Consider the following 12414-nt stretch of genomic DNA (forward strand, 5'->3'; position numbering starts at 1 on the left):
TAAACAGATAAATCATAGAAGTGAAAATGACCAGGAAATACATAAAATATTAATTAATTTTATTATACTTAAAAATATACAACAATAAAATAGTGACTTCATTAATGTTTTTAAATGCTTATTGAATATTTACCATGTAAGTTGCTGTTCTATATTCCATAATACATAAAATGATTGACACTTGAAATAAGTAAAAGACCTCAATCATACTTCTGGTTAAAGTAGATCTCAATCTACTGCAGCCAACTTGTTATATTTTATTGTTAACTATTTTACTAAATATATATCTGACTCTGTGCGTGTGTGTGTTTCTTCTCATTTCATTTTCTTTCCCATTCATGGGTCTTATGTAGATTAAACTTGATTACTTTCTTTTTTACTTTTTATTTTTAACTTCATTATTTTAAAAATCGATACTGCAATTATTTTGCTTTTAGTCTTTCTCCCCCAAACTAATCTTAATGGGTCTTCCAGGTCAGTTTTCTGAATGAAAATGACCAGATACCTACCAAAAAATTTTAAGTGTTTCAAATACTCTACATAAGATTAGATATAACATCTTCCATTAACTAAGCAAGGTTAATCAAGGCAGACTCTTCTACACATTTAATCATTTAATTTTGATTCTGTTAACTTGTTGAGGTTTAGAACAATAGTCTGACACAGTTCTATAAAAATAATGAGAGTTGGTAATGAAAGTTACCATTGCGTTTCCTCCTGCTTGGTAATGGTAAAATTCAGATTAAGATTCGCTAGACAATTTTTAAATTCCATTTATATAGCCTTTTAAAAAAGCAGTCTAAGGATTTAGAGATTATTATTATATATAAAAACATATTTTCTTGTTCTATGTCCCTTATCTATGAAGCCATTTAAATAAATTAAAATGTTTTCCATTGAAGATGAAGTTCATTTAAGAATATAAATCCTCATAATTTTTTTCAGAACATTTATCACCTCCTTATTTCTCAGGCTATAAATAAAAGGGTTCAATAAAGGAATTACTATTGTATAAAAAATTGCCACTGGTATATCTTTATCTCCTTCTTCGAATGGTCGAATATACATGAGAAGACAAATGTAGAATATTGAAACAGAAAGAAAGTGGGATGCACAGGTAGAAAATGCTTTACCTCTCCCTTCTTTGGATTTCATTTTGAAAACAGTAGCAAGGATGTAAATATAAGAAAGCAAGACAGTGGCAATGGTAAAGATTTGAATTGGCATTGAAAAAATGTATATCATTAGTTCATTGATGTAAGGGTCAGTACAGGAGAGTCTGTAGAGTGGAAGGATATCACAAAAGAAATGATCAATTTGATTAGACCTGCAAAAAGTTAACCTTAATAGAAGCCCTGCATGGATCATGGAATGCAGGTTACTAGCTATGAAGGTCCCTAGCGTCATCTGAACGCAGAGGTTCTTTGACATCATGGTGTGGTACTGCAGTGGTCTACATATGGCCACATAGCGATCATAAGCCATTGCTGCCAGGAGAAAGCAGTCTGCAGTTTCAGCAAGGCAGAGAAAATAAAACTGTACCATGCATTCACTGAGGGAAATCTTTCTGTTTGTAGAAAGAAAGTTCTCTAACAACTTGGGGGTAATGGCACAGGAACAACAGGAATCCATCAGAGCCAGGTTGCCCAGAAAGATGTACATTGGTGTGTGGAGATGATGCTCTATAAATATCAGTGCCACCAGGCCAAGATTACCCACTAGGGTGATGAGATAGATGGCGAAGAACACCAAAAACAGGAGGACCTTTAGTACTGGATGATCTGTAAATCCCATGAGGATGAACTCAGTTGTCAAGGAGTGATTATCCTTTGCCATTCCTGGTTTCTTAGCTGAAATAGAAATCACAGAGAAATGAGAAGCTAAAGTAGAGTGGTCTTAATTCTTCCCTCTAATATTTCCATGTGCAAAAAAAGAAAAACAAAAAACTCTCTAATCTTCTGATGCTGTCTCCTGAAAACTAGCACACACACTGTAGATGAAATCTATGAGAAGAAAGTATTACAGATAGTGTACACAAGAATGTCTAGAAATGCTTTTGTGCATTCACAGAACAGAATTAATCCTCTAGTGAATTGTCCAATACTGATGTGAAAATTCCTAATCTGTGCATATAAATTGGCATTTGCAAAATTAAAGATTTTTTTATGATGCCTTTTTATCTAGAAAAACAATAAACAAGTTTACATTACTTTCCTATGGGACTAATGTGGTGTTTAGAAAATAAAAATGGGTCTTTAGACAATTTAAATGTCTAATACTAAAAACTGCACAGACTCACAGTGAGTTTTTAAAGTGAGTTCTCTAGCTTACTATTCCTTCACAGCTAAATATATGAAGGGATATTTTAAAGAGAGACCCACTGACCTGTGGTGGCCCAGTGGATAAAGTGCCAACATTGAGGTTAGAAACCCTGGGCTTGCCTGGTCAAGGCACATATGGGAGTTGATGCTTCCTGCTCTCTCTCTTTCTCTCTCTCTCTCTCTCCTCTTTAAGATAAATAAATTTTAAAAATCTAAAAAAAAAAAGATGAATAGGTATTTATTTATTTATTTATTTTAGATTTTATTTATTCATTTTTAAAGAGAAAGGAGAGAGAGAAGGGGGGAGGCACAGAAAGCATCAACTCCCATATGTGCCTTGACCAGGCAAGTGCAGGTATTTGAACTGGCGACCTCAGTGTTCCAGGTCGATGCTTTAGCCACTGTACACCACAGGTCAGGTCAGAGTACACTGTTTTTAAAACATATTTTGGTTAGTATTTTTTCTGTTTCTTATCATCATCTGCACTGAATTTAATATACTGTTTTTCTGTTTGCTCATATAGTATAATAAGGTTTTCTGGAGTCTTATCACTAGAGAGTTATGATCCAATTAATAAAACAAGTTTGCCCTTTATATATTTTAGGTCCATAACATTAAAAAAAAACCTTTAGAATTATAATATTTTGGAAAAACTTAGTAAAAGTATGCAAAGACAGCTTCTTCTTATTATTTTAGCAACATATAATGGTAAATAAATTGAAAATACTTATATGGACTCTGTTTTACTTTTTAATAATCCTTATTTTATGTAGATGATAATGGATCAGAATAATGAGTAAAAACTCATTCTCTTTCTCCCAGTGAAAAATACAAATTATTCAACTGAATTAGAAATTAATTTTACTCTTCATTCCATGTTTATTTTATAGTCGTTTGTCACCTTACCTGTAGACTTACTGATATGACGATGGTATTTTGAACTCAGAATAGGGTAGCATGCTCCACTGTACTATTTCATTATGACTTTCCACAGCGTCTTCAGTTTAAAGACAGGCCAAGAAAATATTTAAGTGGGTAAAATGCAAAACCAATAAAAATGCGGAAGCATTTAAATGCTTTAATACATATAAATTAGTATTTAATACATATAAATTAGAAATCAGTCCCTATATTTTGAATTTACTGACTGACATTTTATAGTAGCTGATTGATCACCTGATGCTGTTTGTTTTTAAAGAAAGAATAAAAATAACAATCTTTAAAGCATTTGGGAATAAATTACGTGAATCTTGGACACCATCTCTACCAATAGGTCAGTAATAATAATTAACGTTAGCCTCAGGCAAAGTTAAACATTGCCATTGATTCTAAAGGGATTTCCTTGGCATTGGCATCATGCTGTTCCAGCAGAGACTCCTGACCTGAGAGACATGGTTTCCAAAACACAAGTTAAGCAAAGAACAACAATTAAAGATAAATGTCCTTTGAGATTCTGGGGTTGTCAAATAACCATCACTAAAGTCACCTAAGAACCTTATTAATATTTTACACACTTGAGATCTCTCTGTCTCTCTTACTCTCGCTCTCTCATCTTCTTCATCTGAAAAGCTTGGTGGAGAGAAAAAAGAATCCTACTGATCACTTAATGGAGAAAGTGGAACTTAATCCAAAATATGAAGACAGATTTGGATTTGTGGGAAAGATGCAAAAATGTGGTTACATTTTTCTCCTTTACTTTTGATGGATCTGACCATCCTATAGAGTCATCCTGTAAAACAACTCTGATATTGTGTTCTCTAGTTTCACTCATGCATCATAAGAGAGCTTTCTAATTGTTTTCCCATATCCACCCTTTTTCTATTATAGATATGCTCTAATGGACTGGAAATGTTTTTAGCTCCTTTTTACTTTTCCAAACCAATTATTCGTCATTTATCTTAGTACTTCAAGGCCTCCATGGATTGGGTTTATTTTACCTATGGCTTTATTTTCTACCACTAATCTTTCAGAAACAATCTCCAAAAATATATCCATCAATTCTCTATTCCTTGATGCCCTAGATTTAAATTCTAAGATTATTTGTTCAGAATCTACTTTTAATGTAAAGTATCCATGCTCTTTTTAACCTATTCTTTTATCTTAATCCTATTTAATCTTTATATGAGGTCTGATTCTCTTCATGAAAACATCTTCAACTTTCAGATCAACAAAATAATTAACTGATGGCTTTGGCTGGTTGCCTCAGTGGTAGAGCATTGACTCAGTGTGTGGAAGTCCCGGTTCGATTCCTGGTCAGAGCACACAGGAGAAACAACCATCTGCTTCTCTCCCCTCCTCTCTCTCTCTCTTTTCTTCTCTCACAGCCATAGCTCAGTTGATTCAAGCACATTGGCCCCACCCGAGGATGGTCCATGCCTCTGCCTCAGGATCTAAAAATATCTCGGTTGTAAATATTGGCCCCAGATGGGCAGAGCACTAGCCCCAGACAGGGGTTACCAAGTGGATCCCAACTGGGGAGCATGTGGGAGTCTGTCTATCATTCCTCCTCTCACTTAATTTAAAAAAGTATTCTATTAAGACAAAATAGAATTCTATAGACTTCTCATCAAATTGGTCCATTGTTTAGTACAAAAGGACTTCACTGGCTAACCAATCATCACATGGGAAGATATCAGGTCAACCTAATAGAAAACCCACAGGGAAAGATGGAAAGCTGCTCTCTCTTCAATCCGGCTACACTCACAATTACCCCAAACACATCATTGTTGGGAGATCATAGATCAGGTTTATGCCACCTGACCAGACTGAAAAGACCAACCACTTCAAAATCTGGAGGAGGCTTGCTTCTCAGAAAGAAGTGGTTCCCTTAGGGATGGGGTACACATGAAGCTGGACAGGCAAGAGTGTCTCAACATGCTGTTGTAGAGGCTCGAGCTTTGATCCCCAGGAGCCTTGGCACAATTAGCATAGCTAAGAGCCCCCACAAGAGCCCTAGAATCAGGAAGGATAATAAAATGAAAGATACACACTGATTCTAAATATACATTTCTCACAAGATATGCTCATGCAGTTATTTAGAAAGAAAGGTTATCTAAATACAAAACAGGGACCAATAATACAGAAATCTCACATTTTACAACTCCTAGAAGCTATTAAATCACCCTCCTCAAAATATCACATTTCCCCATGTATAAGACGATCCCATGTATAAGGTGCATCTTAATTTAGGAGCCCAAAATTTGAAAAAAAATGTATTATGTAAAGTTATTGAACTCATGTTTTATTCCTTATAAAATTCATACAACTCCTCATCACTGTCAAAACTCCCATCCATTACCTTGTCATCTGTGTCTGATGATGAATTACTGTCTTCATATATTGCCTCATCCTCAGTTTCATCTATGGCATTTGAAATGCCACACTTCTTAAATGACTTGACAATGATCTCAATCTTGATATTACCCCAGGATCTTTTCACCCAGGTACAAACTTCTCCTATAGTTGATTCCTTCACTCTTCCTGCTGGTGTCAAATTGTCCCCAGAAGACTTCATCCATTGGTTCCATTCATCTCTCTTGGCAGCTGGAAAGGGTTTGTTAATGCTGACATCAAGCGGTTGGAGCTGGGACGGCAAGCCTCCAGGTATGATGGCAAGTTTTGTTTTTTGCTCTGCAACACTCTTCTTTGCATTTTTTGTTATGTGTGCTCTGAACTGACCAAGTACCGATAGAACAGGTTTGAATAAGAGCCCACCTGGTCTCCTTCTCCAAACTTTCTCAAACCAGATCTTCATCCCATCCTGATCTATCCAACCCTTGTCATGAACGTGGACAATCACTCCTCGAGGAATGTCTTCTTTTGGCATTGTTTTGAGTTTGAAAATCAGCATAGAAGGCAGCTTGGTTCTGTCAGCACAACAAGCTAGAACAACTGTATAATGGCTCTTGTCATGTCCACTTGTCTTCACAGTTACAGTTTTCACCCCCTCTTTATCAATGTTTCTGTTACTTGGAACATGAAATTGAAGGGGGACTTTGTCCATATTTGTAGTCTGTCCCAACTCAAACTGATGTGTCTTCTGACACTTGCTCAACTTCCTCGTTTGGACTCAGTAATGACCAGGAGATGTTTATGTGGGAGTGAAAACTGACCCTGTTGTACTTTCTGTTCTGGCCTGTAGGTCAACATTCAAAGATTCCAAGGTCTTTTTTGTTTGGCTTTTCTTCCCAAGTCCATTAAGAATGGTTGACAAGACTGTTTTGAAGACTGATGCACATATTCACTGCTGTCATGAGATGCCTCCTGCTTTTGAAACACATGTCCCTAAATGAAGATGGAGCGAGTTCAAGCTAGATCCTATGCGATGTCTTTGGTGTTACATGGAAAGAAGTTTTCACCTTGCAACCATTCCTTAAAAAAAATTTTATTTTTTGCAAAACTTCCTTGATTTGAAATATCTATTACTTTAAATATCTAAAACACCTCAGAAATTTTTAGAGTAAGCTTTAAGTTTAGAGCCAGAAAATAAGCTTATATGCTAACTAGATAGTTTGCCTATTGCTTTTAGAGCAAAAGCGGTTTGATTCACTTTATGAAAAATTAAATATTATTTATTAAAATGTAGTTGAAACATTGCTCTTGAACCAAGTTCTGTGTCTTGTCATTCATTGTCCTGCACCTATCTTGGGAGTATTCAGTGAGTTGAAATAATAAAGAATGGAAACTGATTTAAACCAAACTACAGGACTCAGACCTAAATGAAACTTCCAGTGTTCACCATTACATTTTATAACAATGAACACAATGCCTGGCACATAATTTTTAAAAATAGCCCAAACAGTTAAGAACTATTGTGTGCCTTCTGTGTGCTAGCTGTATAACAAATGCTATACAGTTACAAGCTTACATAATTTACACAACAACCACATAAGGTAGGTACACTTATTCCCAATTGACAAAAGAGTAAACTGAAAGAGTGAGTGTAATTTGCCAAAACCCTCACAGCTCCTAAGAGATAGAGCAGAGATTTGACAACAAGCCGGTGATTAGCTATTATATCATCTATCCTTCCAGTATGATAAGTATTAAATAAATATCTGAAGAATAAAATGTTAAATATGTCTTTAGAATCATGCTTCCATGAGGGGTCAGGAAATCTGAATACTATTCCAACTGGTGGTTGCTATAACTGGTGGTGGTTGGGCACATGCTCAGAAGCCAAGTGTAGAGACTCTTCACAAAGTGCCCTGTGGCCACTGCCAAGCCTTCCCCAGGTACTCCCTACTCTTCCCTAAGTCTTTGCACAGTCTTTGTAGGCTTCTCAGAGTACTCACAGAATAGGACCTTGACTAATTTTACTCCCACCCCTGCATCCTGGCTATGTTCAATATTCACACACACACACAAAAATGCCCTTGTGGAGTAGACAATTTGGTTTGTTCCTATTGGATAAGCCTAATTAAATTACTATCATTTCCCTCTAAAACTAACCTCAACCATTTTCTCCCAGAGATAATTACAAAGCAAATCTTTTAGTGTTTGACGGAATCTGTCAATGAATACCCTTTCTCTCCAAGCTCTGAACCAACTGAAAAACTAAAACAAAGGATTCAGACAAATGCAGACTAAAACACATACCCATGCACCCAACTACACACACACACATACACACACGCACACACACACATTTTATTAGTGGCTGAGCTAACATAGAGAATATGGTTGCCTTCTGACCTCCTGAATTGGACAGATTGACCACAGTAGGCATTTATCACTAAGCTACCACATAGCTGAGAACAGTAGAAAATACAAAAATTCTAAGGGCAATTTCTCTTCCAAAAGAAATCAGAAAGAAGGGGCTGGACACAGAATGTATAGATTCTGCTTCCAGTTTCATCGACCTGGTCAGCCACTCCACCTCTGCAGAATGAAGGAGGAGGCGGTGCCAGGCTAGGAGCGTTAGAGCCAGGGAGAGGGAAGCCCTGAATGTGGAGCAAGACACCAGGAGGGAAAAGAAGTTCTCTCTACAACAGTCACTGTCACTCACAGAGAGCTCAGTATGCACCTGACGTCTTCCGAGGGTTTTGCCCTCGGTAGCTCGTGCAATCATCCCATGACCTTTAGGAGCTCAGTACAATCACTTCCCCAATTCACAGAGAAAGTACGTATGGAGTTTAAGGAATTCAGACAAGTTACTCAAAGTCAATGTTAGATGTGATGACACTGGGACTCATATCCTCTAAAGCTCATTCAATATAATTTGCGACGATTTTTTAATTCTCTAGATTTTATTTAGGAAATCTCAGCCATCGACAAAGAGGAGGATACACTCCACAAATGGTCGTCACTGTCAGTGTCTGACTAGACTCGTGCCCTGGGGTGTGAACATTCTCATGTGGGGACAGAACCCTGAACACAAGGCACTGAGATGTGACATAACCCCGGCAGCAGGCATGGTGTATGGTGCCCTCATCAGCAGGATGCCGCTGTGCCCAGGACTCTTCCTTCATCTGAGAGAATGATGCACACACTTTGACCTGAAGAGGGCGCTTAGTTCATTCCCAGTGGGCTCTTCTGAGAAAACCCAGTGACCCGCTGCTCACAAAGCCCAGAACATTGCTCTTAAAATGTTTAGATAAAAAGTTTTCCTTACTCCTTTGACCTTTGGAATGTTTTCTTTTTTTAATTAAGCTTTTAATTTTTAGTTTTTATTTTTCTCCAGATATTTAATCTTCTATATTCTATGTTAGTCTAACTAACGAGAAACCAGAAACTTTAGAAATAAAGAGACATACTTTCTGAAGGTGATTCACGGCCTGAACAATGACAGGGAAGTGCTGGATCATCTACCTGCAAGTTACGTCAGTGAGCTAAACAAATTCCCATTTCCTTTCCCGACAGTCCCCCTATCGTAAAATTACCCTCTGTATCATTATTGCAAGGCAGTGGAGCTACGTGCTAACATCCCCCCACCAGCAAATAAAAGCCCAGTCGAAAGTTCACTCAGGGAGGCCCCAGAACTCTGATGCTTCCTCCCCTTTAAAACCAAACCCTCCTTAATGGGGAAGGCCAGTAATTAATAGTCACAGTTTTCAGACACATGACTCTGAAGTTAGCCAAGACTCCTGATCAGCTCATACTCTGCATCAGGAATAAATGTCAGAAAACTATACTAGGAGGTCCTCTCAATATTACACAGCACGCAGCCTTCACCCTCTCTATGTACTTTCTGGAGGGAAGCAGAATAGGGAAGTCTTAGCTAAGCTATTCGATTTCTGACTCTACAAGAACTCTTAAATAAACTAGTCCTTTTCCTATTCTAAAATATTCCAAAACCACTTCCTTTTGCATGAGTAGCTCTTCCAGCTTTCTTCTCTAATCACAAAAATCTAGAAAGGAGGAGGCTAGAGCTAGACGTATGTAGTCTAGTTTTTTGAGACTGAAGGGGCTCAAAGACTCACTGAGCCAAAAGGCCTCTAACCTGCCTGGGCCGCTGAGGCCAGCTGGAAGTTTGAAAACCAGTCATGATCTGGGAAACCATAACACACTCCAAACATGCCCATAATGTTTCAGCCTTTCCAAACACATTGGACTGATATAGACCAGAGCTAAGAGCCAGGCTTATCTTTCCACAGGTACCTATTAAACAGGGCAATTAATAAATAGATAAGGTCCGCACCCTGTCTGAATGTACATTCTAGCTCTCTTGCTTACTGTTGGGATGTCCTTGAGCAAGTCACTTTATTTCAATAAAGCTGGGTGTCTTCATCTATAAAATAAAAGAAATAATATTTATCTCATAGAATTCTTGCATAAGCAAGTGAGAAATTGTATCTAAAAGCATTTGACACAGCATGTGGATTACAGAAAGCTCTTGATAAATGGTTATTCTGATTATATGTATTATTCTATGATCACAGAGGTATAGCAAAACAGTCTTTGTCTCAGCCATTAATTTTCTACAGTAATACCAAAGGATAGGAAAGTAAATTTAAAAATTTCAGCTCAACCTTTCTCTAATCTCACCATCATCTGCTTATAAGCATCCAGGCTTTTATTTCCAATTCAATTTATATAGTTTCTGCTAATTATTAGGCACTGGGGTAAGGACTGAGGAGAATAAAGAGAGAATGTAAGACTCAAAAGTTTGTTCTTTTGGCTTCTTTGTGTATGCAACGGGTGTTTTCCTATACTTGTATTTGTGGGGTTGAAGTCTATTATTTAGTGCAGTCAGTTTCACAATAATGAATATGTATATTATAAATGTTCTGCCCTTTCTGCCACCTTTCATAATCATAAGACATTTTCATGAATAGTAGCTAACACTTCTTCCAAAGATCAGCTTCTCCATCCAGTGGTCTGAGTATAACTGAAGTTTGAAAGTAAGAGAGCAAACCCCAGCCTATCCTTATATAAAAATGGCAGATTGATTCCCAACCCTTACCCCCATGGCTTGACTCTCTTGACCCATAAAAAGCCTTTGCACAACTTTGGAACTAATAAAGCCACCCACGGGGCAACGTACAGGTTGTTGGCTCAAGTGACCCCACTCAGAGTTTGACAGGGATTAATTCACACTGGTGAGGAGTCAACATCAGCCATACTCACTGGCTAAACTCCCTTGTCCATTTTGTCTTTCCTCTACGATGTGAGAGAGCCTGCTTCTCTGCTGCTGACCTGCAGGTAGCGCAGAAGGTACAGAGGCACTTGAAGAAATCCCCCACAGACAGAGACTCAAGTCTAGAGAGCAGCTACAGGGGCGAGAGTGATGTGGGATGGGTCTGGCATGGCACAGCTAGTACCCCAGTTTCTCTAGAACTGTTTCTTCCAAGCCCCCTTCCCATGCTGCTCCTGACTGTTGTAGCTATGACCTCAGTGGTACTCTAGGACACGACATAAAGCATTTTGCACTTTCTTTTCTTCTAAAGATTTTATTTATTGATTTTACAGATACAGGAGAGCGGGTTATGAGGGGAGTGAGACATATAGTTGCTTCAGTTTAGTTGTTCATTGCTTGCTTGTTGCTTGTCGTATGTGACTTGACTGGGCAAGCCCAGCGTTTTGAACCTGTGACCTCAGCGTTCCAGGTCAGCGCTCTATCCACTGCGCCACCACAGGCCAGGCAACATTTTGCACTTTCTTTTATTTCCAGGAGCTCCATGAGGGCAGGCTCGAATCTGCTTTGCCCACCACCGAACCCGCCATTTCCAGCATACAGACTTGCTGAAGAAATGGAGGAGGAGCAAATGAGTGACCAAACTGGAAACAACTATTAAAAATAAAGATAATACCAAAAATTTATAATTTTTGTCCCCAAATTTATTTCTTTTTTTAACCTCATTTTTCTATTGAGACATGATTCATATACAGTAAAAATGCCCCTTTTTGGTTTACAGCTCTATGAAGTATGAGAAATGCATGCAGTCAGGTAGCCACCACCACAAAATACAGCCGAACAATGAACCGAATTCCTTCCTGAGTCCTGAAGGTCAACCCCTCCCTCACCCCTTCTCCTGGCCACCACTGCTGTGTTTTCTGTTCTTACGGTTTTGCCTTGTCTTGACCCAAATATCAGAACAAGGTAGACTTTACGTCTGGCTTCTTTCACAAAGCATCACTTAGCAGAATTTGAGATTCAGCCATGTTCTTACATATACCAGCAGTCCATTCTTTTTTATCACTGGATAGTATCCCATGGTGTGGATGTAACACCTGAGCTATTCAGCTCTTTTTGTGGGACAATTGAAAGTAAAGCAGCTGTAAACATTTGCATACAGGTTCCCTGGAGGTCTTCCTCTTCTGTTTCACTTGGATAAACATCTAGGAGCTGGATTGGTACATTGTATGGTAAGGCTATGTTTAAACTTCATAAGCAACTGCCACACTGTTTTCCCATCAGCAATGCATGAGACTTCCAGGTGCTCTGTCCCCCTTGCTGCCAGTCGGTATTACCACTTTCTGTATTGTTCTTGTTTTCAGTGTTAGCCATTCTAATAGGTGTGTAAAGGTGTCGCTGTGGTTTTGATTTCCATTTCCTGATGACTCTAGTATTGAGCATCTTTTCGTGTATTTATTTATCATCTATATATTTTTTTGGTAAAGTGTTTAAATCTTTTGCTCATTTTCTTATTG

The 12414-nt window shown here is 38.0% G+C and overlaps 1 protein-coding gene across 1 annotated transcript; it reads right to left on the reverse strand.

Moving 5' to 3' along the window:
* Positions 1–326: 326 nt before the first annotated feature.
* Positions 327–3351, reverse strand: LOC136379768 (olfactory receptor 5K16-like). The gene is made up of 2 exons (XM_066347310.1): positions 3229–3351; positions 327–1850 (listed from the first exon to the last, which is right to left on the reverse strand). The coding sequence occupies exon 2, from the start codon at positions 1834–1836 to the stop codon at positions 910–912; it is 927 nt and encodes a 308-aa protein (XP_066203407.1). The 5' UTR covers positions 1837–1850; positions 3229–3351; the 3' UTR covers positions 327–909.
* Positions 3352–12414: the final 9063 nt, after the last annotated feature.

Source organism: Saccopteryx leptura, chromosome 8, assembly GCF_036850995.1.
Source record: "Saccopteryx leptura isolate mSacLep1 chromosome 8, mSacLep1_pri_phased_curated, whole genome shotgun sequence".
Classification (NCBI taxonomy): Eukaryota; Metazoa; Chordata; class Mammalia; order Chiroptera; family Emballonuridae; genus Saccopteryx; species Saccopteryx leptura.

Excerpts from the sequence above, each read along its gene's own strand:
- LOC136379768 (XM_066347310.1), bottom strand. The coding sequence starts at position 1,836 with ATGGCAAAGGATAATCACTCCTTGACAACTGAGTTCATCCTCATGGGA.